At 40.4% G+C, this 27,795-nt stretch overlaps 1 protein-coding gene across 10 annotated transcripts in view; it reads left to right on the forward strand.

Annotated features, from left to right (window-relative positions):
- The window catches only part of Ltbp1 (latent transforming growth factor beta binding protein 1), a 381,029-nt gene that overhangs the window by 204,550 nt on the left and 148,684 nt on the right, over positions 1–27,795 (forward strand). For all 10 annotated transcript variants that reach the window (XM_021218313.1, XM_029531227.1, XM_029531226.1 and 7 more), the window contains 2 exons: positions 7,256–7,480; positions 8,881–9,155. In XM_021218313.1, coding sequence (XP_021073972.1) covers positions 7,256–7,480; positions 8,881–9,155 — 500 coding nt within the window. The remainder of the gene's footprint in view (positions 1–7,255; positions 7,481–8,880; positions 9,156–27,795) is intronic.

The following is a 27,795-nucleotide window of genomic DNA, read 5'->3' on the forward strand; positions in this document are numbered from 1 at the left end:
GAGGAGAGGAAAGGAAAGGAAAGGAAAGGAAAGGAAAGGAAAGGAAAGGAAAGGAAAGGAAAGGAAAGGAAAGGAAAGGAAAGGAAAGGAAAGGAAAGGGAGAAAGAGATTGAGAGAGAGATTGTGTGTGTTTGTATGTGTGTGTGTTTATCATGTTGGGTTTTGTCAATGTTACCCAAGTTTTCTCCTGTGGAGCTACATCCCTAGCTGGGTTGTCAATCATTATGTATCATAGTTATTATCTAAAGTTTTTACATAGCTACAACATCAATCCATTGACTGAAACAGAGGAGAAATCAGATGATAAAAGGTTTGCTTTCTAAAAAATGTTGCTGCCTTTGGGATATCAAGAGTGAATATGGAGAAACCAGCTTCGGACCTCCAAGAGAATGCTGTTCTTCTCATCAAAGAGAAGTGGTGAAGCTGAAGTAGTTGAAGTAGCTATTCCCCAATGCCATGTATGTACATGTTCTGTGCTTGGTAGGAATAGGCCTTCCTCAGATGGAGGGTTTTCTCTGTCCCACCTTTGGCACCGTAAGAGATAGTCGATCTGCTGTCTCAGAAAGTCCTGGTTTTCAGAATTGGCTGCTTAATGGTTCAGAACATTGTGAGAGCACCTTTTAGGAATGAGCCGCTCAAGAGTTTTTACAGTCAAAGGGGGTGACTGGAGAGAAAGAGAAAGCCTATTATGGCCCAGAGTTTTAGAACATGGTCTCCTTCATATTTGTTTGTTATTTAAATCAGGTTCCAATTTGCAATGGAGAATGTGAAAATTCTGCCCTCCCAAGTTTCTGAGTACCAGGACTTGTTTTCCAGAGCGCAGTGACTGATGGAATGCATCTGAACCACTTGATGTGTTTAAAACCTCTGTCTTGTTCTTCCAAGCAGGCTCCTTTGGCTCCTTTTGGCCTTTTATAGTAGCATCAGGAGATGCTTCGAGACATTATCATGAAATTACACTTTCTGGAATAACAAAATGATGGTCCACATGCCTCTTGCTATTGCGACAGTTCTCTGGTGACTATATGATGCAATACAATGAATTATGGCAGTGACCAGCAAAATATCACTCCGACAAGGTTATGATACTTCTCGAGGATGTGTTCTATGTTATACCTCTTAGTTAAAATTTCCAAAATATAGGGGCCGTAACTAGAGTTACAATCGGCATACCAGCATACCACAGGCTTCTCATGCCAACCTACAGGATAGTTCATTCTTGTTCTTCTTCATGTCCTGAGGAGGCTTTATAGAAAACTGGTGGCATAGATAACAGATCTTGCAGTGATGCTTAGAGAATGGTATGAACACTGAAACAGAAAGGGACTATCCACAGCTAAGTCCTACAGTCTCTACCTTGGCTCTAGCTGTTATTTTCATCATCATTATTATTTTTTAATATATAAAAGACAATGTCAGTGTAACAGGATTGCCTCCAGCCGACAGCTCAATCTGAAGTTATTGAGATGAGACAAGGGACTTTCCACAGTGTCACTGAGACTCTAGAAAGCACTGGAACAAGAGTAGATATCTTGTTCCTCATTCGTGAGTGGTTAGAAATAGTGACCTTTTAGTGATTAAAACAAGCCAGGCAGAAGCCATTTCCCTGGTGATTGGGGACATAAGGTTATTGGAGTTCATCCATGACTGTTGTCTTCTCTTAGGCTAGCACAGCCTATAGGACAGTTATAGGGAAGTCATCTCTGGGTCAAAATGTCTTAGAGGAACTAAGCCCATGTCAGGTTTTGGAGTCTATTAGCATTACTAGAAATATCTAATAAAAGTCAACTGGCTAATTTTTCTTTAAAAGGTGGTTCTTTCTGTAAATGTATGGCAGTATAGGTTATGGTAATTATTACTTTACATCTTCTAACAATATTATTTGCTTACTTATTTACTTACATACGTACTTAGGAAGGGTCTTACTATGTAGCCTTTAGATGGACTAGAACTTTCTATGTAGACCAGGCTGGTCTTGAACTCAGAGATCTACCTGCCTCTGCCCACTAAGTGCTGGGTTTAAAGGTGTGTGTCACCACTGCCTATCTTTACTTTGCAGCTAAATAGGCATCAAGCTGCACAGCTTTGAAATGTTTTTGTGTGGGGTGGTGTGTGTGTATGTGTGTGTGTGAAAACAAGGGTGTAAATAAAGAAGGCAACAAAAACAAAGCACTAAGGCCATTAGTTTTTTCTTTTCTTTTTCTTACTAGTCTATAATTCAAAATGTTGGAAACAGGAAGAGTTTAAATGTTTTATTTCTTTGATTGAAAATGAGTCAATAACAGCGAAAGCATGTTTTTTCTTTCACTCTATAACTTATGACATAGAATCACTTTTCTGTCCTCTAAATCACTGGTTCTCAATCTGTGGGCTGTGACTACTTTGGGGGATCAACCAGCCCTTTCATGGGGGTTGCCTAAGGTTGCATCCTACATATCAAATATTTACATTATGATTCATAACAGTAGCAAAATTGCAGTTAGGAAGTAGCAATGAAAATAATTTTATGGATGGGGATCACCACACCGTGAGGAACTGCAGGTTTGGAAGCAAATTCAAAGTAGTGCCACGTTTGACTGTGCACCGGGCAGTTCCCCTTCCCAGAGTGCCACAGTCGTGTCCTTGCTGTCGGTGCCATCTTTTGATTATCTACTTTGGTTAAACATTCCATCGTTTTATTGCTTTGGGATTAGGAGGCAGCAGGACTACCTGCTTTAAGGTCTGTTCTCCGACTAAGAGATGTGTAAGACCCACTCATCAGTAGAACCTGAAAGGAGAGATAGAATTAGCCCCTGGTTGTGATAACTACCTGCGATGATTGAAGTGATTGGTCGATGGAGATAGCATCAAAGTTTACATTTGAGGTAGATGTGGAAGGTACTATGGTCAATACAAGTCCTGCAAGATGCAAGGAAAAAGTGCCTATGTTCCATTGATGAATTATTCATACACATTTGCATAACATCTTAGTAATTTAAATATGGGACTGACTTTACTGTTAGCCAGTGGACATTGAGCTCATCAGCAGAGCCAAATCATGGCTTTGAAATGAAAGGTAGAATTGGACTGGGAGGGATTTACAAGGTTACTGGCTTTGCTGGAGTCATTACGTCTTTTTTTTTTTTTTTTTTTTTTTTACCTGAGATTTCTCAGAGTAGATGGGATGCCTGTGGAAACTCGGGGGTTCTCCAGACCCCAGTTGTTTGACTTCTGAAACACAGGGCTAGAACACAGTTTCTGGGCTGTGGCCTTTCTACCTCTGTCCTCTTCCACCTTCTCTGTTTCATACACATCCTGCGGATCCTCCCAGAAGCATTACGTTACCCCATTTTCCTTTTGATGCTTGCTGTCCTCACCCTGAGCCCTGTTTTCAACCTTCTCCTCAGTTACTCTGACAGTTTCCACACTCTGCCTCCCAGCAATTGTTGCTTCTTCACTCACCTAATCCTGAGCACATGTGCAAAGCTACTTTCCTAGAACGTGCTAGCAACCTTGCTAATCCTCTGCTTCAAGCCTCAGGATAACTTGACTGTTACTGAGTAAAATCCAAACCCCACACCAGGTCTTTAATAACCCCTTGGTCTGATGTAAGCCTTCATGGTCCAGCTTATTGCCTGATCCCTTCCATTCCTCTAAAAGCCTGGGTTTTGACAAGACACTTTGACTCACTCTCTCCCAGACAAGCTCCCTCTTCCTTTACACAGATGGTCTCTCTGGAGTATACTGTCTGTATTCTCAGGTTTGCTCACTCCTAAACATCTCACCCAGGTTCTATATTTTGAGAAGTGCTTTTTCGGTTATTTCTGAAGTTCCAAAGGATTTTATTCATTTTGACAGTCATTGCTTCTTTGTGGCTTTAGTTATGCTACATCATTTAATGTCACTGACTAGCTGTAAAATTCTTGAAGGGTAAAGGCTAACTAACCCTTCTTTCGAACCTAAGAGAAATATTTAACAAAACGGCAGGCACAGAACTTTATCTATTATGCTTTCTTTGTGTTTATTACTATCTTTTTCTTTATATTTTCTCTATATTTTCAAACCTGAAACATTTCTGCTAGATTCTGAGCTATGCATGAGGGTTAACTTTTTTTTTTTCTTGACTCCTATGGCTCCTACAATCATGGAAGAGATGTTTTTATTGTGTCTCTGGTTTTATGTGGAGGTCTTTGATCCACTTAGACTTGAGCTTTGTACAAGGAGATGAAAAGGGATCAGTTCTCATTCTTCTACATGCTAACCACCAGATGAGCCAGCACCATTTGTTGAAAATTCTGTCTTCTTTCCACTGGATAGTTTTAGCTGCTTTGTCAAAGATCAAGTGACCATAGGTGTGTGGGTTTATTTTTGGGTATTCAATTCTATGCCATTGATCTACCTGTCTGTCACTGTACCAGTACCATGTAGTNTTTATCACAAATGCTCTGTAGTACAGCTTGAGGTCAGGGATGGTGATTCCCCCAGAAGTTCTTTTATTATTGAGAATAGTTTTTGCTATCCTAGGTTTTGTGTTATTCCAGATGAATTTGCAAATTGCCCTTTCTAACTCTGTGAAGAATTGAGTTGGAATTTTGATGGGGATTGTATTGAATCTGTAGATTGCCATTTTTACTATATTAATCCTGCCAATCCATGAGCATGGGAGATCTTTCTATCTTCTGAGATGTTCTTCAATTTCTTTCTTCAGAGACTTTAAGTTCTTACAATACCAATCTTTTACTTCCTTAGAGTCACACCAAGGTATTTTTTATTATTTGTGACTATTGTGAAGGGTGTTGTTTCCCTAATTTCTTTCTCAGCCTGTTTATCCTTTGTGTAGAGAAAAGCCACTGATTTATTTGAGTTAATTTTATATCCCGCTATTTCACTGAAGTTTTAAAACAGGTTTAGGAGGTCTCTGGTGTAATTTTTGGGGTCGCTTATATATACTAACATATCATCTGCAAATAATGATATTTTGACTTCTTCCTTTCCAATTTGTATTCTTTTGGTCTCCTTTTGTTGTCTAATTGCTCTGACTAGGACTTCAAGTACTCTATTGAAGAGGTAGGAAGAGAGTGGGCAGTCTTGTCTAGTCTCTGAGTTTAGTGGGATTGCCTCAAGTTTCTCTCCATTGAGTTTGATGTTGGCTACTGGATTGTTATATATTGCTTTTATTATGTTTAGGTATGGGCCTTGAATACCTGATCTTTCCAAGACTTTTATCNTGAATGGGTGTTTGATTTTGTCAAATGCTTTCTCAGCATCTAATGAGATGATCATGTAGTTTTTGTCTTTGAGTTTGTTTATATAGTGGATTACGTTGATGGATTTCCATATATTGAACCATCCCCTGGGATAAAACCTACTTGATCATGATGGATGATTGTTTTGATGTGTTCTTGGATTCGGTTCGCGAGAATTTGATTCAGTATTTTTGTATCGATACTCATAAGGGAAATTGGTCTGAAGTTCTCTTTCTTTGTTGGGTCTTTGTGTGGTTTAAGTATCACAGTAATTGTGGCTTCATAGAACAAATTTGGTAGAGTACCTTCTATTTCTATTTTGTGGAATAGTTTGAGGAGTATTGGAATTAGGTCTTCTTTGAAGGTCTGATAGAACTCTGCACTAAATCCATCAGGTCCTGGGTTTTTTTGTTGTTGTTGTTGTGAGACTCTTAATGACTGTTTCTATTTCTTTAGGGCATATGGGACTATTTAGATTGTTAATCTGATCCTGATTTAACTTAGGTACCTGATATCTGTCTAGAAAATCATCCATTTCATCCAGGTTTACCAGTTGTTTTGAGTATAGGCTTTTGTAGTAGGATCTGATGATCTTTTTTGGATTTCCTCAGCTTCTGTTGTTATGTCTCCCTTTTCAGTTCTGAGTTTGTTAATTAGAATACTGTCTCCATGCTCTCTAGTTAGCCTGGCTAAGGGTTTATCTATCTTGTTGATTTCCTCAAAGAACCAGCTCCTGGTTTGGTTGATTTTTTTTGTATAGTTCTTTTTGTTTCTATTTGGTTGATTTCAGCCCTGAGTTTGATTATTTCCTGCCATCTACTCCTCTTGGCTGAATTTGCTTCCTTTTGTTCTAGAGCTTTCAGGTGTGCTGTCAGACTGCTAGTGTATGCTCTCTCCAGATTCTTTTTGGAGGCACTCAGAGCTATGAGTTTTCTTCTTAGGACTGAGGGGTAACATTAAACAGGACTGATTCTCTGACCTCACAGAATTCTCTGACCTCACTATATATATATAGTGTCAGAGGAGTGTCAGAGATATAACCTGAAGGGTAGTGACTCTGCTTCTGAGGGAGCAGAGGCAAGGCTTGCTCAGAGATGCAAGAGTGGCACATGGGATGGAGTCTAAAAGACAAGCAGAAAGTCTGTCTGCTGAAGGGAGCTGAGTAGGAGGTATTCCAGGCAGAGGACTCCATAGCAAGTTTATCTGTTCTGAATAAAGTTCAGTGGGCTGTATTGTAAGAGATGGGGCTGGCTCACAAATGGTGAGGTTGCAGAGGGAACAGGGCTCTAAGTGACTGAAAGAGTCACTAGAATTGATGTTGAATTAGTGAGGTGAGGGAGACACATTTTGCTAAGGACCAGGGTTCTGGGGCTGTTAGAAGGGAGATGATCACAACTGTCGATGGTTTGAGTTTGGGGGATGGACAGGGGTTTATGGGATGTGTACCTGGAGATACATAGATGTAGACAGTTTGAAGTTTAGCAAAAAAGCTTTAACAGGAATCCCATACTTGAGGACATGATGAAATCATAGTAGAGTATGTGGACTTGGTCAAGAAGATTTTAGACCTAGACCACAGTGTGCAGCAGTGTTTGAAGGACAATCAAAGGACAGTGTCTGCAAAGAATATGCAGCTGGAATAGGGAAGGAAACAGGAATTGGTTAGATGAACAAGATGCTAAGGTAACCTAGGTGGACTGGAATCTCTGCCTGTCAGATGTAGTGACAGAGAGACTATTAGTGGCCTTAGGAAGATGGAATTTCACAGAGGAAAAAGAAAGTATGTGCTGTCCCAAGGTATCTTATAGTTATATTGGGAAGTGAAGAAAAATTTTGGCAAATGTAGTCATGGAGGACACCATTTCAAGAACATAAAAGCTAGAAAGAACTGAAGCTGAGGGGCTGTTCTTGTTCATGCAAGAAGAAACAGAATGTCCGTAATAGGATGGTGGAGGGAGGGTGCCAGCTGATTGCTACTTAACCTCTGGGAAACTAACCAGCTTTCCACACTGTCCCTTTTTCCTTTTCAGTAATTTGCCATCTTCCGTGCATGAATGGTGGCCAGTGCAGTTCAAGGGACAAATGTCAGTGCCCTCCAAATTTCACAGGAAAGCTTTGCCAGATCCCTGTCCTTGGTGCCAGTATGCCTAAACTCTACCAGCACGCCCAGTCACCAGGCAAGGCATTAGGGAGTCACGTCATCCATTCCACACATACCTTGCCTCTCACCATGACCAGCCAGCAAGGAGTCAAAGGTAAGCTTTTCATCCCCATCTTGCTCATTACCCAGTCTTCTGTCACCAGGTCAGAGCCACAAAGAAGTCTCTGCAGGTAGTGGGGCTTGGGTTTGAAACAGAAGGGAGTGTGAGGATCCATGACTTGGAAAATGGCAGTAGAGATCGGATATGGGCCAACCTATGTGGCTACAGTGAACCAGCCTCTGGAAAATAAGACAGCCACAAGAAGTGCCTGCCTCTCTGTGGCTTCTAACACCATGGAGTGATGGATGTGCCAGGTCAGAAACAGAAACAGGAACAAGGTCAGGGTCAGGCCCTGACAGCAGCAATAAACCATGGACCGCACCTGATAATGAATCCTGTAGCTGACAGATACTTGGTTTGAGTCCTGTACGACCACTTAGCTTCCCTGGGCTTCAGTCTGTCCATCTGTAGGGGAAGGCAAACTAGGTCACTTGGAGCTCTAACGTTCTGTGACTCATTCATTCTTTCAAAGCTGGCATACTTAGACATATACGACTTTAAAAGGGGGGCAGTGAAGTGTTACTGGTCTGACTCTTTAAACCCTGAATGTTTGTGTCAGAAAATGAACTTTTTGTCTAAAATTTTTCTTTGAAAGTGTAGAAAGGCACACATATGAGAAACACACATTAATATGTCCCCAGAAAGCGTTCAAGTGCGTATCTATATGAGTTCCGTAAAACTAACAGATAAAAGAAGCTTGCTTTTGTGTAACTGGAAAAAACTAAGTCCAAAATTATGCAAAAGAAGTTTCTATAGAATTTTAACAATATACAAAATTAACTAATCTCTTAGAGCCATTTATCATGTGATAAGGTGTGCTCACCTATGGTAAGAGCATCATGAATTCATAATTATGTGATCCTAGTTAAAATAATGTTCTTGTCTTTGAATACATCACTTTGAGATACGTTAAAGTTTGTATATTGTAGTTTTACTTAAATTTTTTATTATATAATCCTTTGTGTCATTCTGTGTGTGTGTGTGTGTGTGTTTGTGCATGTATTTGTGTGTGTGTGTGTGTGTGTGTGTGTGGTTACACTTGTATGTGTACCACAGTGCATGTATGGCGATCAGAGGACAATTATGAAGTCAATTCTTTCCTTTCACCACGTGTATCCTAGGGATCAAACTTCAGTCACCAGATTTGGTGGCAGACACCTTTACCAACTGAATCACCTTATCAGTCCACAGTTTCGTTTTTTTAACTGCATAAATTTGTCATTTTGAGTACAAAGTTCCCAAGAATTTTGATGTCTATGTTATAAAAAAGATACTTTGTCCTGTGTGGTGTCTATTGGTAGGTGTGTTTGTATAAAATACATTTCATGTTTTAAAAATCCCGACTTTCCCATTAATTGGTCATGATTAACAAATTGTCCTCCTGGTCTTTGTAGTGAAATTTCCCCCCAACATAGTCAATATCCATGTGAAACATCCTCCCGAGGCTTCTGTCCAGATACACCAGGTTTCCAGAATTGACAGCCCAGTGGGCCAGAAGGTGAAGGAAGCTCAACCAGGCCAGTCCCAAGTCTCTTACCAAGGACTTCCGGTCCAGAAGACCCAGACGGTCCATTCCACGTACTCCCACCAGCAGGTTATTCCCCACGTGTATCCCGTAGCTGCTAAGACACAACTTGGCCGATGCTTCCAGGAAACCATTGGATCACAGGTGAGCAGTGTGGGCCAGGCCGTCTTGATAATGTTTTATAGATGGGGACATCATCTTATCAAGAACCCAGACTTGGCACAAAGAAATCTCTATAGAAGAGATTGGCAAGCTATGGTAAATTTACAAATAAAGTTTTATTGAAACACAGCCCTACTTATTCATTAGCTTTTCATCTATGTTAGTCTCATGCAGGGATGGCAGAATTGAGGAGAGCCAATGAGATCATGTGATCTACAACATCTATTTCCTTTATGGCACGTTACCAAGGAGAAAAGTCTTGCTGACATATGATAAATAGAATAATTTTAAGTATTCAACTTTTGGACATGTTGCTGGAACTCCAAGGTTACTTGTTGTACACACACACACGCACACACACACACACACACACATATGTGTATATATATATATATACACATATGTGTGTGTGTGTATATATATATATAAAATATATACACACATATATATATTAACTATATACATATCTATGTATATAGTTAGTTGTGATGATATGTGTATAAAACATTCCAAGCATGAGATGTGGTGCAGGAGATACATTATACAAAGATGTTTGAAAATACTTGTATATACTTGTATAGTGTTTTTGGTAATTTAGATGTTGGTAAATGTAGTTCAATTTTGAATTTCCTATGTTATAATATTAATATCAGCTTTCATTTTCTTATAAATTTTAATTAAGATGACAATAAAGAAATTTAATTTGAATTTTAAATATCATTGGATTTACCATAACTTTAGCTTATATCATAAAGTGAGAGAACGATCACTTCCTTTCAAATTCTTCATTGAATCTGTGTAGTGAAGATGACCTAATTACTTTCTTATTTACAATGAATTTTAATTAAAATATACTTATATTACTTTCTTTTTTCCCATTCGTCTGTTAAGTCACTCCCATGTGCCCCCTTGCTCCCTCTGAAATCATGGGCCTCTGGTTTCTGTTCCCCAACCACTTGGAACTGCTTCTTTGGGCTCTGTGATAATGACATACTTTGTCCTGTGGTCCTCTGTCTATCTTTTGGTTATGATTTAAATACCCTCCAAATAGAGTAAGGAAGATGTGTTCTTTGTTCCAAAAATAATGTGTAAGAGGTGGGGAGTAAGAAGGAAAAGGAGAAATACTATAGAACTATATACCAGTTTTCTTTACTCAACTACCCCTTAAACCCTTTTTAAATACTAAGTTATTATAGGATTACCATCAGCCTTCTAGAAGAACTGAAAGTTAGTTTATGGATCTGGGTGGAGTTGCAGCTTGCAGAATGGAAAGACAGCATGGGAAATTAACAAACCTCGTTTAGAACCAGGGGCTCAGTATTAGGTGGCAGACAAACCAACTTCTTTATCTGCAAATTGGAGGCAAGAATATAGTACTTATGAGTTATGCTAAGATTAAACAGGATAACTAATGTGAACCACATTTTGTAAATGTCACAGAACTATGCAAATATTAGCTTAGAGGGAGGGTACTGATAGTCAAACTTTTAAAAGCAGTGAGAATTGGATAATCCAGGTTAGGCTTAGACATGAGCAGTGTAAGAATAGTTGCTTATATGTCATGTAACTTCCCGAAGACAGGGGCAAAGCCTCAGTCTTCCAAATGGAACATTTATCTGCCCATGGATACCAGATTGTCCACTACTTTTGGGCTAATCCTGATTATCCTTCATTCAATTGGATGATACATAAGGCATTTGTATGGCAGTATTCCAGGTGTGCTTGAGGGCCCTGGCATAATCATTGGTTTAATCCATGGATAAGTTAAAATCTGACTAGAGATTGGGGATTGGTAGAACTATGGAAGATGGTACATGGTTGGAAGAGGTAGGTCATCAGGTTGGTGTGGGAAGGGTGCATTTCCAACATGAGGTTGTAAGGTACGTCTTTATCATAGGTCCAGAAGCATGGAACCAGCTATACTGCAACCTCTGTGGCCCTGAGCCGATTGCATCTCTCCTCTCAGAAGTTGCTTTCTCAGGCACCTTGTCTCAGTGAGAAGATAGCTGACTGCAACAGGGCACTGGAAATAACTTTTCATCCCTCCAGCAAAGTCTCATATTTGTGAATGGAGAGAAAAACATCATCAATTTAAATTTATCTTTGATGTAAGGGGAATGGATAGATAGGAACAGCGTAGCTGAAGGTAAATTGTATGCACGTCATAGTTTTGCCCCAGATGAGGCTTGGAGACAGAAGGTGAGTTTGCTGCCATTAGCATTGTTTAGTCATTCCAGCTTAGGTTGGTCATGGAGAAAGGAAAAAGCAGATCCTTTTAAAACTGTGTGCCCAGTCCCTTTTCTCCCCCGTTTCCAAGTTGGAACAGAGATGATAAAAAGGCTTTTAAAACGAAACATAACAAACTTGTTATTCCCCTATAATTTCGGACAGATGATGCTAACTAGAAAAGATGAAAACAAATTACTTGTAAGCCTAAACTGGACTATTCAATTGAAGTGAAATGAATGATTGATAGAGTTGCCTAAATAATTCAAGCCCAGTGGAATACTCTTGCCTTATCTGGATCCTACTCTGACTTTCAGCTGCATGGTCCAGACAGTGATCTCAATTCTTAATTCATTTTGCATGTGTAGTCACCGACACGTAGCTTCAAAATAAGACCTATTTCATCAGACATTCCTAGCATGTATTTGTCTTTCTGCTTATGAGAAGTACTGTTGGAAGGTAAAGTTTGTCTAATTATCTAGTGTAGTTCACATGACCCATAGAAGTATTGGAAAATAATCAATAGTATATAGATGTGTTCTTCTAAGATGTTGGAAAGAAACAGACACAGACAGGTGTCAGTGGATTTTAAATGAATAGGGACAGGGAGAACTCCTCATCACGTTCACCTTGTTTATTGGGAACACTCAATAGTTGAAGCTATTGAGACTTAAAATGCACAGATAGAAATAAGCACTTATGTCTGTATTTTGCTGTGAGCTCATATACAAAATGACCTTGACAGAAATAGTCCATATTTATGTGGCAGCTTCTAATATTTAGGCCATAAACTCTTAAAGTATAATTAAACCCATGGAAGTTTTCTAAAGTTTCAGATCTATTTAACTGGTCAAAAAAAATGAGCAATTGATTATGAAGCCAAAGTTACAGAGCAAAGAGAGTGGCGCTTCAACAGATGGAAAAGAAGATTTTAAGAGATAGATGAGAAGAGAGAATCTAAAGAGGTCAGGGAAGCAAATGGTTTGGGAATCCTGACAAACTTTGGTGTGCACATTTTTAAAGGTCTTAAAACCGAGGCATAGTGTTATGTAAATAACTGGTAATAAGGTCAATGTATCTTGAAGGCCTATGGTTACTAAGAACCAAGTTCAGGATGGTTAAGGATGACACAGCCACATGGGATATTTATGTTCTTCCAAAAATGTCCAACTTGAGCCTAATTGAACCTTCACAGCTAAATTCATGAGGATAGGGAATACCGAGGGTAAATTATTATATAGGGACAGAAAAAAATCCATAATGTAGGTCAATATTACCTTTTTATAACCATGCCATTAAAACAAAGTAGAAGGATTTTTCTAGAAAGAGACACAGGAGACATACAGTGGATGGGGGTTAAATTTTCTTTTAAAATTTTTTTTATAATATCATTGCATTGTTAATAAAGAAAAATTTAAAAGCAGCATATGTATCATAACAAACAACAATAATCTTAGATATTTAGGTCATGTTTTGTTTTTTGTTTTCTTCTTTTCTCATTTGTGTATTTAATGAGTAATGGCGGGCACTTTATTGGTTATTTTACTTATTTACATTTCAAATGTTAACCCCCTTCCCAGTTTCTCTTCTGCAAGCCTCCTATCTCATCCCTCCTCCCTCTTGCTTCTGTGAGGTGCTCCCTTACCCACTAACCCACTCCTGACTCACTGCCCTAGCATTCCCCTACACTGGGGCATTGAACCTCCACAGGACCAAGGGCCTCCCCTCCCATTGATGCCAGATAAGGCCATCCTCTGCTACATATGCAGCTGGAGCTATGGGTCCCTCCATGTGTATTCTTTGGTTGGTGGCTTAGTCCCTGGGAGCTCTAGGGGTTCTGGTTGGTTGATATTATTGTTCTTCCTATGGGGTTGCAAACCCCTTCAGCTCCTTCAGTTTTTCCCCTAACTCCTCCATTGGGATTTCCATGCTCAGTCCAATGATTGGCTGCAAGCATTGGCATCTGTATTGGTCAGACTCTGGCAGAGCCTCTCAGGAGACAGCTATATCAGGCTCCTGTCAGCAAGAACTTCTTGGTATCATCAGTAGTGTCTGGGTTTGGTGGCTTCATATAAGAGAGTGTGTGGTGGTTGAGCAGGGCACACTCGTACCAACATATGTGTGGAGGTTAGATGTCAACTTGGAGGAGTTGGTTCTCAGAGGTAGAATCCAAGGTGTTAAGGATGGTTACAAGTGACTTTATCCACTTGCTGAACCTAAATCAGATTTAAAAAAAAAAAAAGCCAGATGTAAAATGTTTCAGAAACAAATGGAAACATTGAACTGGTTATTAGATGTTGCTCTGGAAGTATTAATTATCTAGGTGTGATGACAGTGTTGGGTTTATGCAGGAATATGTGTTTGTTCTTGTGAGTTGAGTGGTAACAGTTTTAGGAGTGATGCATCATAATATCTATAGCTTTCTTTTGTAATGTATTCCATGCACAGATGTGGAGAGATGTCAGCAGCCGTTGACTCTGAGAACTTAGCATACAGATTACCATCATATCAGTCTTGGAATGGCCTACCATGTTTAGATTTTGTTTTTGTTTTTTTTTTAATGAGAAGTGTGAAATGCTCACAGGTCAACAAGAGGCAAGTTGTAGATAAATATATATAATGTAGGGGGTGGGTCATCACAATTTGGTTATAGAATATTGTAAAGAAAATGAGTGTAGTATACTGGACTGTTCTGAGTTCTTTTGCTTCGAAGCCAGACCAATGCTCAGTGTCATCCAAAAGCTAACCCATGGGAGGAGGGGATTGAAGGAAGGTAACTGGCTGGAGGATAAATCCAACTTTGATTGGTGTTAGGAGTGATATATTCTTGACTATGGGTCAAAGCATAGGGATTTATCAGTGGAATGTAAGGGGATTGATGGAGACAGTTCATGATCAGTGGCTAGATCTCTGGGCAGTATATTTATGTTAGAGGAGGACATTTCCTTGGATGCTGTGACAAAGAGGAGAGAGAAATAACACTGGAAATTTCTCTAGCGATTTTCACCTTTGTAGAGAGGGCCAAGATGGAGGAGGAGGAACCTTTTTTTTTTTTTTTTAACTTTTGTACAAAATGTTATTCAATTCTTCATGGTCTAAATATTTGCTTATGTTAGGATCAGTAGCCATCACAATAATCATTTAAAAAGTAGAAATAGAGAAGACATAAGGTGACTTTGAGGGAAGACTTCTTAAAGTTATTGGCAAGTTATAGTCTTGGCTGATTTAAGCTTCTGTGTTTCTTGGAGTAAATTACCGCAAGATTGTTCCCACTGTGACCGAGTTGGAGTTACAGCTCCGGTGGTTGCAATTACCAACTTTTTGCAGGAAAACTTGTTTTCATGAGTTTGAAATTTGAACGTTCCATTACCCAGTTTTCAGCTACAAGGAAAGTAGATGAAAGTCTGTCAGATCTGTCACTGCATCACAGAGATGTTAAATCTAATCATCCCTTTCATTGTGTAGGGTGACTCTTATTTCAGATTGGTTCCCTTAATAGTGACCCAAATTCAGGTCTTCCATGGCATCTACAATGGCGGTTGTTCTTAATGGGTTTTACTGATTGGACAGTTGTTGAAACAAGCCTTTTATGGTGCCAGATAGTTTAAGAAGGCCCCGATTGTGAAGTGTTATAATCACAATAGAGTTCAGGGTTCAGCTTCCATGCTGGCCTAGTCATTGCCAGGTGACTCAATGATTCAATCATGGTCTTTTTGTTGACTAAGGTAGTGTGGCCTGTAATTTGACACAGGCCTGACGAAGAAGGCAAAGCAAAATGTTTCAAGACCTGCACATTGTGAATGTTGAAAGAGCAGAAAATTCCACATATCAACACCCAGATTAGCTATGAAGTGCAGAAATACTGGAAAACACGAAGTATATATAAACAGAACATTTTTATAGCTCTGTAACATAGATAAAGAGAGTGAAATGCCACATGAGCATACTTTCATAGACTGCAGCCATGGGAAGCTAAAGAGATTAACACCACGGATCTTGTAGAAATTTTCATAAAGATTAGAAAAAAATCATAAGCTACAAATTTGATGATAAAGGTATCTAGTGTACATTTTGCTGAAGAAAAGAATCTTGCTGGAGATTAGAAATCAAAGGACGGAATAGAACATGATATAAAACAGACATTGGAAAAAATCCGTTTCCATTAGTTATCCATCTTATAAATAATAAGTCCTGAGGCAAAACTGAGACTAAATGACACAAGAACTGTTTGGTCATCTCTTAGAGGTGCCAGACGTTGCTACAGTGGTTCTTGCTGGGCAAGAAGAATGGAAACAGGAAGAACCAATGGAGAAAAATTATTAATTGAAGATAGGTGTCTCTTGGGCAACACTTTCAAGGTCAAAATGCTCAGTGCTGAAATACATATGCCTATTTGCAGGAAACACACATGCATACTTGCAGGAAACACGTATGCTCACTTGTGGCATTGTAGAAGGAGAAGTAGGACTACTCTGCATTTGTTTAAGTAAAAATAAACACTTTTGAGGAATTAACAAGAAAGCTTGCACTGGAAATGGAAAGTATCCTAATTGCTTGGCTCAATGTACTATTTAGAAAGTGTGTGAAGAAAAACCATCTTACCTTTATTTGCATAGATTCTGTATTTATACCATTTGTTGCTGCTATGACTTGATACCTGACCAAAAAAATCCCAAGGTGGAATGGATTATTTTCGTTCAGGTTTGATGTTAAAAGAATAGAGTCCTCAATATTAAGGAGGGAGATGGTGGCTAGAACTGGTTTAGTCCTGAGGATCATGAGTCTGTGAGATGACTTCCTCACACCTTTGAGAATGGGAAAGGCCGAGATGGAACCTTCAAGGTCTGTGCTAGTGATCTAGTTTGCTAGTTATGCCCCAAGGCCAAAAGGTTCCACAACTTCATCAGATAGCCTCAACCACTGGTGAACAAGTACCCAGGATTGCAAGACTCTGAGGGACGCTTTACATTAAAAGCCTAACTGAGACCAACGATAGACTGGGGAAATAGATATGAGACCTAGGGAGCCCATGTCCAGGGGAGGTAGAGAGGGAGGGAAGAAGAAAGGGGGGGCAGAAAGCAGGGAGATGGGCTGCAGGCTTCCAAAGCTGTTTCTCAGTAATGGGAAAATAATTTATTGTCCAGTTACCAGAGCTAGGACACCAAGCTTCACTTAGAGAGCTACTCTTTAATTTCTTTATATTTTAGACTTTCTCTATAGATTAATGAGGCTTGAGCTAAAACTGAAATCCTAGCTGTGTCCCAACAGCATGCTGGGATTATCTCGACACTTCTACACTGGCTAGTTCCCTAAGTGGAACCCAGAGACCACCAACACAGATTGGATGTATAAAGAATAAATGTGGGGCTGATGAGATGGCTCAGTGGGTAAGGGTGCTTGCGGCCAAGCCTGAGTCCCTGAATTTGACCCCTGGGACTTACATGGAGGAAGGAGATAAATGACTCTCACCGGTTGTCCTCTAACCCCCTCATGCGTGCTTTGGCACATGCAGATATCATCCCTGAATGCATTCATAAATGTAATGAAACTTTAAAAAAAAACAATAAATGCTTATATAATCGTGACCTCTCAATTATACAGTGCTACTGTCTGCAGGTCACAGCATTCGCTGTCTGGCTCAGCAAAAGGGGAAAGTGAATGTGTGGGCTGCTTTCTCCTTGCTATTGACACGGGGAGGCTTTTAGGTATTTAGGGTTGGCCTTGTTTGGGAGATGTGAGAAGGGTCAAAGCAATGACCTTCATGTGTTACAGGTTCTTTTTGTCCAGAGGTCTGGGATGGTAGAGCTGGATTCCCCAGTGACCTGCTTTTTTCCCTGAACAGAGCCTAGTTGCGGTATGCTGATCACATTTACTGAAGTTTGGCCTTCTTCTGGTTGAATAAGTCATCAACACCAGCCACTTCCTATGCCATCTGGGTTTTTCTTCAGTGTCCCTCTCAAGTGCTCCCTTGTTCTAACCCAAGAAATGCTTAATGGGGTGTTAGCAAGTCTCCAGTCTCTAGTGTCTCTTACATGGCCATTCTCTGTATCTATCCTTGCCAGACTTTACCTGTGTCAATAGCAGAAGGTTTTGCTGAAGGTGTTTTGCACATCTCAGTGATAGGTTCTGGAGCTCTTAAGTGTTCGCTGGTCTTGTTCCAGCAACTTCTGCCAGACAGCCTGTGAGGGGGCCTCTTGCCTGGAGCAGAGAAAGACCAGCAAAATACAGGGCTAGGATCCAAAGGAGGTGGGGGAACGCCACATGGGAGAGAGAACATACCTCCGTGTCACTGAGCGTCTGCCAGCCTCGCGGAGGAGAACTGCTAGTTTTCCTTGGATGAGGAATGCAGGGCTCAGACATTGCGAGAGTCAAATATAGATTCTCAGAACTGGGGTCGCATACTTCACAGAATGGGTGGGACCCAGACATGGTACTTCCTGTAGCTTAACATCCAGGCTTTCTCCAGGCAAGTACCCCAAACTCATCAACCTGAAGTCTTTACTCTCCCTGACCTGTCCATACAGAAACGAGTCTGTGTTGAGTCACTGGTTTTTCCCCTGACTCTTTCCTCAGATGTGTTTCCATTTTATTGCCCATGAAAAATACTTTTGCCATGACATGGACTATCATCAAGCTTCCATATTTTACCTTTAAGGCACACCAAAACCATAAACCTACGAATTATTAAACTCTTGGTCTTCACACATGATCAGACACTGAAAATAATTGTGACGCAGAGTTAGGGCTTTTGGTAAGCCACTTCTGATACAGGCAAAGTTCTGAGTATGAAGAGAACATAGCTTGCCTCGATGAAGTTTTAGACTCTATACACTACCAGGCTGTTTAAAAACATATAACTGCTATTTCTAAGGAGCGAAAAGTCATTTCTTGTCCCTATTCTATTTGATTGAATTAATATTTTCTAAATTGAAGTTGAATCATCTGGTTTACTAAGAATAGTTTGAAATCTGCAATAGAAGACAATAATTTCATGGGGTGTTCTGAGAAAGGGTCAGATTTGTTTCTCTCTGCCCCCACGCCGTTTCTGATATGATAATATAGTGCTACATTTTTTTACACTTCCGTTTCCTCCTTCTCCTGCCTCTCTTTATGTATTAAAGTATTTATCTGGAAGCTGAATATTTGCTTCTAAAAGATCATCTCCAGAGGCTGTACATAGAGCTACGACCATTGCAATGTTTAACTAGAGTTTATTTTAATTTTAGTTATGTGGATCTGTGTGTGGGATACTGACGAGTCCAGTTACCCTCAAACACTAGAGGAAGTCCTCAGATCTCTTGAAGCTGTACTTACAGGCAGTGTGATTAGCCTGACATGGGTGTTGGGATCTGGATTCAGGAGTAGTATGCACTCTTAACCACTGAGCCATCTCTCCAAGCCTGCTATCGTATTGAAGGAAAAACCATTTCTGATGTGAGAAGGATTGATATTTGTTGATGATCTTCATATGACTTGTTTTCTTAAGGAATCTGAAGGCTTAGAATGGCCAAGTTAACTCCAGTTTCAAGGATTTTCTAGCACTGAGAGTATTTTAAACATATTTTCAGCTCTGAAGAATATTCTAGAATGTGAACCGATATTTCAAACAAGACTGAAATGCCTCCAGCATAACCTTTGTGCAGAGGACTTGATGAGAATGGGCAAGCTGTAACAACTGTTAAGAACACAATCTTCGCATTCTGTGGCTTTGAGGCAAGCCTCTTAGTAGAACAGTACATTTTTATAAAATTGATAGGTGACAGAGAACATTCACAGCCACAACCATATTTGACCTTTGAAACACTGTGAGAGAAAGGGAAAGTAGGCATTCAAGCCCGCCCAGGGTTGGAGTCTAGCATGTGATTTATCACATTCAAATCTATTCCTCGCATTCCGTTATCACAAGCTCACCACTTCCTGGGCCTATTTCATCACATTTTGGACTGAGATGCCTCTGGAGACATCTGAGTACTGTGTGCATCTGCTGTGGCACTTTTTAACATCTTTCCCTTTTTTTTTTTTTTTCAATTATAGGCACTATCGATACAATACCTGTACAAAGCATATGGGCAGAACGATCTAGACAAACATCAGTTACGGTGAATACCTGTTGTGGTGCCTCCAAAACCATCCTGATGTGAGATGGAGCCTCTCAAGGGTCATTTCCTCCAGAGTTTTCTTTAGCACACATCCCTTCCTCTCCTCTAATTGCATTGGAATACAGCCAGACTGTTTCTGATTTAACTGTGTTCTTCTTACTGTTAAGCTTGTGCTTCTCAGGAGGGCAAGGCCACTTAAGATGAGTTGCATAATGGGCACCTATGAATTATTGCTAATTTTATCCATGCTGCTCTAGTTGGTCCAGGCTGTGTGACAATAACAAACCTAGCAAGTGCTTTCATTTTACATGGGCTGCTTTCCTGGGGGAAAGTGGAGGACTCTACCTTACACATTTGCTGGATGTGAATGCAATACTATTCATCTACTACTCACAATACTTTGCCAGAATTGAATCATGACAATACTCGATCCCCATAGATGAGGAAGAGAGATGCTTTCAGGAACATTGATCCCATTCACTGGTCAGGTATATGGTCCAGTCTGTGGATTAAAATGCATGCTCCAATTTCATGTCTTAAAACTCTAATATTACTATATTGGGGCAGAGGCTAAAAGGAGATAATTGAGGTTAAATGAAGTCATAAGAATGAGGCCATGACATGATATGATTAGCATCATTAGAAGAAAGGATTCCAGAATACTTGGCTGTGTTCTACCTACCTTCCTGTAGACATCCAGTCAAGAGATCATGTGATTACAGAGCCAAACAGTTACTGCCTACAGGACAGGAATTGTCCATGCTAGCACCTCAGCCTGGGGCTTCCAAGCTCTACAACTGTTGTTAGAGCCATGCATTGATTTGGGGAAGATAGATCTGCTGGTAAAGTCTCTGCCATGCGAGTAGGAAGACAGTTCAGTCCAGAGAATCCATTAAAAACCATACCAACAGGAAGGGATAGGCGTTGTTGCAGGGATTTGTAATCTCAGAGACAGGATGTTTCTTGGGGCTTGTTGACTGGCCAGTGTAGCTTTCTTGGGGGGGGGAGCTCCAGGCCACTTAGAAACCCTACCTCTCAAAACAGAATGGACAGCACTTGAGCTATAGTACCAAGGTTGACCTCTAGCCTCTACACAGCTGTGCACAGGTGCACACCCACATATATACACACAAAGACATTTAGTTTGTGGTAGTTTGTTATGGCAGCCAGGTAGATATAAGAGTGTTTAGGGGCATGGAATATGGTGGGAAACCAGTGGCTATTCATTGGATGAAGATTGCTCCTGTCATCTGTGGGAAGTGCAGTGGACAATACAAGCTGAGCTCCTGCTTCAGGGATGTAAATGAACCTGTTGCTTTTATTTGTGGCTTTCAGTTTTTCTACTGAATTATGTCCAGGCCACAGGTAATTAGTAGGTTTAAGTTTTGTGTACTTGGGCGGGACACAGAAGACCTGAAAACTTAACCAAATGGGAGGACTTTGTTAATTTTTGCGGTTCTATGAGGCCTGGCATGGCCTTTGTTCCTTTCATCATGCCTATAGAGACACCAAGGGAACTGCTAAGCAATGATGTTTAATGTACAGAAGTACCCAGCATAGCTAAGGAAATAAACATCACTCTGCAGGTGATCTGGTTGCCATAGCAACAGCAGGCATGCCTATATGCCCATCTTTATTTTTTCACCTACCAAAGTTCTTTGTTTTCAGCCCATAGCCCTGTCAATTAGAATTTAAAATAAATTTAAGACGACGAACATTTATGCAAATGTAATAATGAATCTGGTATTTTGTTTGCAAACTAAGATTTATAATAAAATGAAATAAATTTGACTTATTTGCTCCCTAGAACTCCAATTTATGGTATGTTCTATGTGGCTTTTCTACAAAAGAAAGCAGAATTATGTGAGAACAAAGTCATGATAGAATTTAATTATTTTTTTTTTAGCAGCTCAGGAAGACCAATGGTACATAGATCACAATCTGGAAGACTTGTCTGTCAAAAATTCCCAAATCACAGGGGCAGAGAAAGTAGAGAGCTGGATTCAATGTTTTGTTTTGGGTTTTTTGGAAAGATATAAAAAAGAATCATGTGGCATGCCCTTAAAAATACTGTCCCCTTTGTATGTTAACATTAAAAACCAATCCTTACTGTAGTGTTGCTTTTAAAATATCATTTTATAAACTAAAGTAGTTGTCCGGAGTTCCTTGAACGCATGATTTGGCTTTAAGCAAATATACTGTCAGAAATCAGTGTGGATCCATTTCCAGCTGCTAATGCCTTAGTCACAGCAGATACTTTATAAAATCAATACCCTGAAATATCAGAGGATTATGCATATATCAGATACCCCAAATGCCAACATTGTTTTAATTACTCTAATAAAAGAAAGCTGGTAGACATAAAAAAAAAAAAAAAAAAAAAAAAAAAAAAAAAAAAAAAAAGAACTTGCCCATGAAGAATGTTCTACTCATGCCAAAGCAATTTTTTTTTACAAGTTCTTTTAGAGAATCTGGAAGCGTTTAAGCATTTTCCTCTTCTTTTTATGGGACAATGCCTGCTGCCCTGCCAGTGAGCCACGGTACAGAATTCCCCATTAGGACAACAGTCCTTGTAGAACCAAATATGTTGTTCTCCTTGCATTAATGACAATGTTAAAAAAATTAGAACATTTATCATTGGCTCGTAAAAGCAAATAGAGTTAACATTTTAGTGCGGGGACATGGATGAGTCCGTGGTGAGGCTTTACAGTTTGATTTAGAGCCAAAGTTGAGCCATTTTGCATAGAAGGTGGACAGGAGTTGCCTTGCTGAACTGGAGCAGTTTCGATCCTTATGAGAGACTGGTAATGTTCCTAGCAGCAAAGACCCAGGACAGATGAACCCAGTCTCTCACGTATAACCAGTGCTTTTCATAAAGGACTTTATTCTTGGCTTTAGGGAAAGATGTGGAGGATTTTTTTTTTTTTTATGAAGTACAACTCATATTCTTCAACATCACAATAACGAGGGTAGTGCTTTGGCTTGGTAAAAATCCTCAAGGTTTTGTGTGAGCAATTTTTGAATAGCAAGCTTTGGAGTGTGAGTAGACATGAGAATGTCACAGAGGGTTGTTAAAGAGTGGTGTAGCTATGTGAGTAGGGTGATCTAGGTGAGTAGGCCCTCCCGTGGCTCTGCATACATGCTCCATGCATACAAATTCTGCATCTCTATGAAGGTTATGGATACCTCTGAGAAGTTGCTTATTGATAATAAAATGATTATATTGACTATCCTTTATAGTTAGAAAGGAACCATGTAAGAACCATACCTAATTTTTCAGGTAGGTAGAGATGCTTTTATTGTACGTACAAGTTGGCAAGAGGGCTGGAATGATATTCTGGTCATCACTGATGAAGTGGGCCTGGCTCACTCTTTGAGACTAAGGAGGAACAGTCCAGAGCCATGGGCTGGCTCTAGGTAGCCAGGCTTATAGGTGGGAGACAGTGAAGGAATGCTGATCTTTATAGGGAAACCAGGATGGAGTTGAACGTTCACGTGATTGCCCAGCCACCTCACTCCTGCTCTCGGGAGTGCGTCATAAATCATTAAATTTAAGAACACTGATTGTACATTGATTGATTTGTCTTTAAAGTTTTATTAGTGAAGAGACTGACATGCAGAGAGTTAATTCGTGTAGTGTCTCCTGTTGAGTTGTGGCAGATAGGGACAATTCCAAGGCTTCCTGATTCTTAGTCCTCTCTTCTTTCCATTCATCCGTCCTCTTACACCATCACTTCACGGGGCACTCAGTCTCACGAAGGAACACATGTGAGTGTGTGCGCACGCACGTGCACACACTCACACAGACACACACACGACACACACACAGATATCACACACAGAGATATCACACACACACACAAGACTTAAAAAAATGGTCCATATACCATTGAAAATGTGCTAATACTGGTGGATTGGTAGAAGCTGGGTGTTTCATTTTGTGTTAGGATTCCCTAGATCAGCAGTTTGCAGCCTGCGCTTCATGACCCCTTTGGCAAAACCTCTCTCTCCAAATAGATTTACATTACAATTCACAATAGTACCAAAATTACAGTTCTGATGTAGCAACAAAAATTATTTTGTGGTTGGGGGGTCACTGCAAAACAAGGAATTATCTTAAAGGTTTCATTGACTGAACTCCAACTTCCATGAAGGTCACTTAATCCAGTTGTACTTTTTTTTTTTCTTTGGTTCTTTGAATATTCCTGAATATGTTTATCTTAAATTTATTTTTCCTTCCTTTCCCATAAGTGATATGCTCTATTTTGACTGGTCATGCTTTACATTCCTGGGTTTCAAATGCAGAAAACTGTACCTTCCTTTTTTGATGTGTATGTTTATGTGTATGTGGTATGTGTGTGTGTGTGTGTGTGTGTGTGTGTGTGTGTGTGTGTGTGTATGTTTGAATGCTCATGCAGAGGCCTGAAGTTAACATCCAATATCTTTCTTGATTATTTTCTACTGTATTTATTGACGTAGAATCTCCCACTGAACCCAAAGTTTACCAGTTCTGCTCACGTTAGAAAGCCCTTGTACCAGGGATGCTCGTTTGTGCCTCCAAAGTGCTGGGACCTCAGTAGGCTGCTATTCCTGCCTGGCATTTACGTGGAGAATCCAAATTCTCCACGTTAAAAACAAAACAAAACAAAACAAAAACACAAGTCTGGACTTAGGGCCTGAGCTGAAACAAGGAAGTGACTCAATGGACTGGAGAAAGAGCCTCCAGAGGGATGGAATAGCTCTTTCTCATACTGCGAAGGTTCAACCATCAAGTCCGCGTGGACTCTGGAGAATCCAAATTCAGGAATTCTTACTCTTACACAGCAAGTACTTTCTCTACTGAGCCATCTTCCAGGCCCCAAATTATACCTTTTAAGGGACTTTTATTTCTCTTTCTATCCATGGCACTGTTTCTACTATTCCTTAAGATATATCAGTTTTTTAAATAGAAGCAATGTAAAACTCATTTGGCATTGGGAAAGGACCAATGTGGCGAGTTCTCTGTCTCCTGGTTGATTTTTAGATCTAACTAGAAGTTGAATCCCAAATTGGGAAAAATTCTCCAGAGTTGAGCACAGCCTGCTCTCTGCCTCTCTGCTCCCTGTTTGTTCCTTCAGGTCCGGGTGCCTTGCTCTCTGCTTACCCTCTCTGCCCATAGGTGATGGTTGAACCTTCGCATTATGAGAAAGAGCTATTCCATCCCTCTGGAGGCTCTTTCTCCAGTCCATTGAGTCACTTCCTTATTTCAGCTCAGGCCTTGAGTCCAGACCTGTGTGCTTTCGCAAGGGTTACAATGAATCACATCTCTCTTTTTCTCCTGGTTTTTCCCTCAGTGCAATCCTGGAAGTACTTTTAAAACTCTACATTGCTTTAATATTTTAAGTTTATTTTCTCCTTTGGATTAATGATGTGTTTTCTTTTTGAGAAAGTGTCTTTTTTTTCTAGCTTCAAGTATTCATACTTCATCATAAACAGTTCTTGATAACAAGTTAAGTACATGTTTGCGTTGTAATTTTCAGATGTCTCAACTAGTGAGACTAAACTGTAGGTTCCTGTCATTGTACTGTCCTCAGGGGGTGACCCATTTCTCTTAGTTGGGGTTTTACTGCTGTGAATAGATGCCATGACCACGGCAACTCTTTTTTTTGTTGTTGTTGTTTGTTTTGTTTTTCCTGACAGTGTTTCTCTGTGTAGCTCTGGCTGTCCTGGAACTCACTTTGTAGACCAGGCTGGCCTTGAACTCAGAAATCCACCTGCCTCTGCCCCCCTAATGCTGGGATTAAAGGCGTGCACCACCACCGCCCAGCAACCTCGGCAACTCTTATAAATCAAAACATTTAATGGGGCTGGCTTATGAGTTCAGAGGATTAGTCCATTATTCACAGTGGGAAGCACTGTAGCATGCAGACAGCCATGGTAGTAGAGAAGGAGTCAAGAATTCTACACTGGATTGGCAGGCAACAGGAATAAAGAGTGACGCTGGGTCTGGCTTGATCATTTCAGACCTCAAAGAGACTCACTTCTTCCGGCAAGGTCTCACCTTCTCCAACAAGAACACACCTCCTAATAGTGCCACTCCCTATGAACCCATGAGACACATTTTCATTCAAACCACCACACATTCTTATAGTGAAGTATCTGAACAATTTTAACAGAAGTCGTCTCAGAGCCTATGAAGGTGGCCAGCTCTTTAATCCTACTTGTAGGTTTACCCAAGCTGGAGAAAAGATGAATGATACTTGGGTCTCAACCTACACTCTGCTCACCAAAGTATGGTGTAGGATATCTCAAAGGGCTCCGATCCCACAGATGTTTAGGCATTCGCCAGTCACTTGCACTCCACTGTGAGGTCAGGGTTATTGTTCTAGTGTCTCATTGCTGGTCCAGACAGGCAGGACAATCTGTGAGATGCCACCGTGCTGGTAGGAAAGCTAGCATCTAGTGGCCTTCAACAGTGCTCCTCTCTTTCCTAGTGGCCTTCAACAGTGCCCTCTTTCCTTGCCTCCTGGGCTTCTCATCTCCAGGACTTGACACAGTGAAACAAACATTCTTGTAATGAGGGGTCAGTTTTAATGTGAAATGTCATAAAACCAGGCTCTAATGTCTCTAACAGCCTTTCCCATGCACCTCTGGGAGCAACTCTAGTAGTGAGTGATTTCATTGTAAAAAAATGATAAAAATGAAAAATGATCAAATGTTGATGATAAGATCAGGTTGCTAGATGGTGAGTTTTGAACGTTGATTCCACTCCTGGATTTGTGAGGTTCTAAAGGCAACCATTCTCACAAATGAACTTCGATAGCAAACTTATGTGGTTTTACCCCAAACGTGAGGTAGAGGTCTGAAGATGTATAGTTTCAAGCAGGTAAAAAAGACTTTAAGTACATTTCCCAAATCAGTTGATTATTGAAAATTAGCTACGCAATTAAAGGCTTTTATCCCATTCATACCATTTTTTATAATTATTTTGCATTGTGAGATAATTATACTCTTAACATTACCAAGTCAAATAGCAACATGCTCTAACTCCTGAGAAAACTCCTATAACCTTCAATACTAATGAAGGGACACTCAAACCCTGTGTGTGCCAATAGTCCATGATTCTTCAGTGACCTGACCTTCTGATGTCTGGACCCCATAAAGATAAGTAGAGAAAAGTCTAAAACTTATTTCCACCATTCAGTTTTCTAGACGCCAAGGTCCAGTGGAGCTGTTAGTTTCCCCCTCCTTTATCTTGTTTCCATAAGTCTAGTAGGCGAAGGCTTAGAGCCAGTGACGGCTTTAGAGATGAAGCAGAAACAGACAAAGGAGGGGGCTAAGATGCATCCACCAGACCTGGCCCCATTATATACTTTGGACAACAGTATTTGAACTTGACTGTATTCTGCACTAGTCTGTATTTTCTAAACAGAGTCATGTAACCTAGCAGCACATACTGACCTCAGACTCTTAAACCTGGAAGAAACCATAGAGGTCATTTGCTTTGCATTCTGGGCATTCCTGAGAAATGACCCATCAGGCTCAGCTCCCACCATCTCCCATTAGGTAGGAACATTTACAGTGGAAAGATTGTCAGCATTGTGAGATGAGGCCCCCTCGGCCTATGATTGGAGGGTCTTCAGGTCTGCCAAAGCTCTTCAGTATACAATAGGCTTGCTTGCTCTATCTCAGCATTAGCATCTTGTCCACAAGTAGGCTTATCCCAGCGCCATCCTCCAGCTGATCTTTACAGAATGGGTCGCCTGAGCACTCCGCTTGCCTTGCCCTAGTTGGGTCTTAGCAGACATTAGTGCTGAAGGTTATGGGAGCTTTCTGCCGAGCTAGAGCGAGCATTTTGCTCTTTGGCTTGGTAAAGTTAAGAACAGAGGTGTGAATGCTTAATGGTCTTTCTCTGGGAATGTGGTGATTGACTCCATGGGAGGAAGGCAATGTGTGCTTGCAACTTGAAAAACCCACCTTGATCCCTGAATACAAATGGGACTAGGGGCATCTATGTTCACATGAGTATATCTTGCTGAGAAGAATCGCCCCAGTCTTAGAGCAGAGCATCCCAACCTCATTCTCTGATTGGTTATTCTCTCCACTGTGACCTTTCAGTGTGGAAGAGATGCCCCTTGGCCTAATCCCACCACTACCACTCTGCTTACTTTTAACTAGACTCAGATAAGACTTGTGGCATCTAGTGGAGCTGGGAAGAAAACCTTGGGAGTGGCCACAGAGGGCTTTCACATCGTGTTTCTTGCTACACACTGAAGCCTCTTTATTCTTGAACAGCTGATGGGGCCGATAGAAAACTT

Source organism: Mus pahari, chromosome 18 (assembly GCF_900095145.1).
Source record: "Mus pahari chromosome 18, PAHARI_EIJ_v1.1, whole genome shotgun sequence".
Classification (NCBI taxonomy): Eukaryota; Metazoa; Chordata; class Mammalia; order Rodentia; family Muridae; genus Mus; species Mus pahari.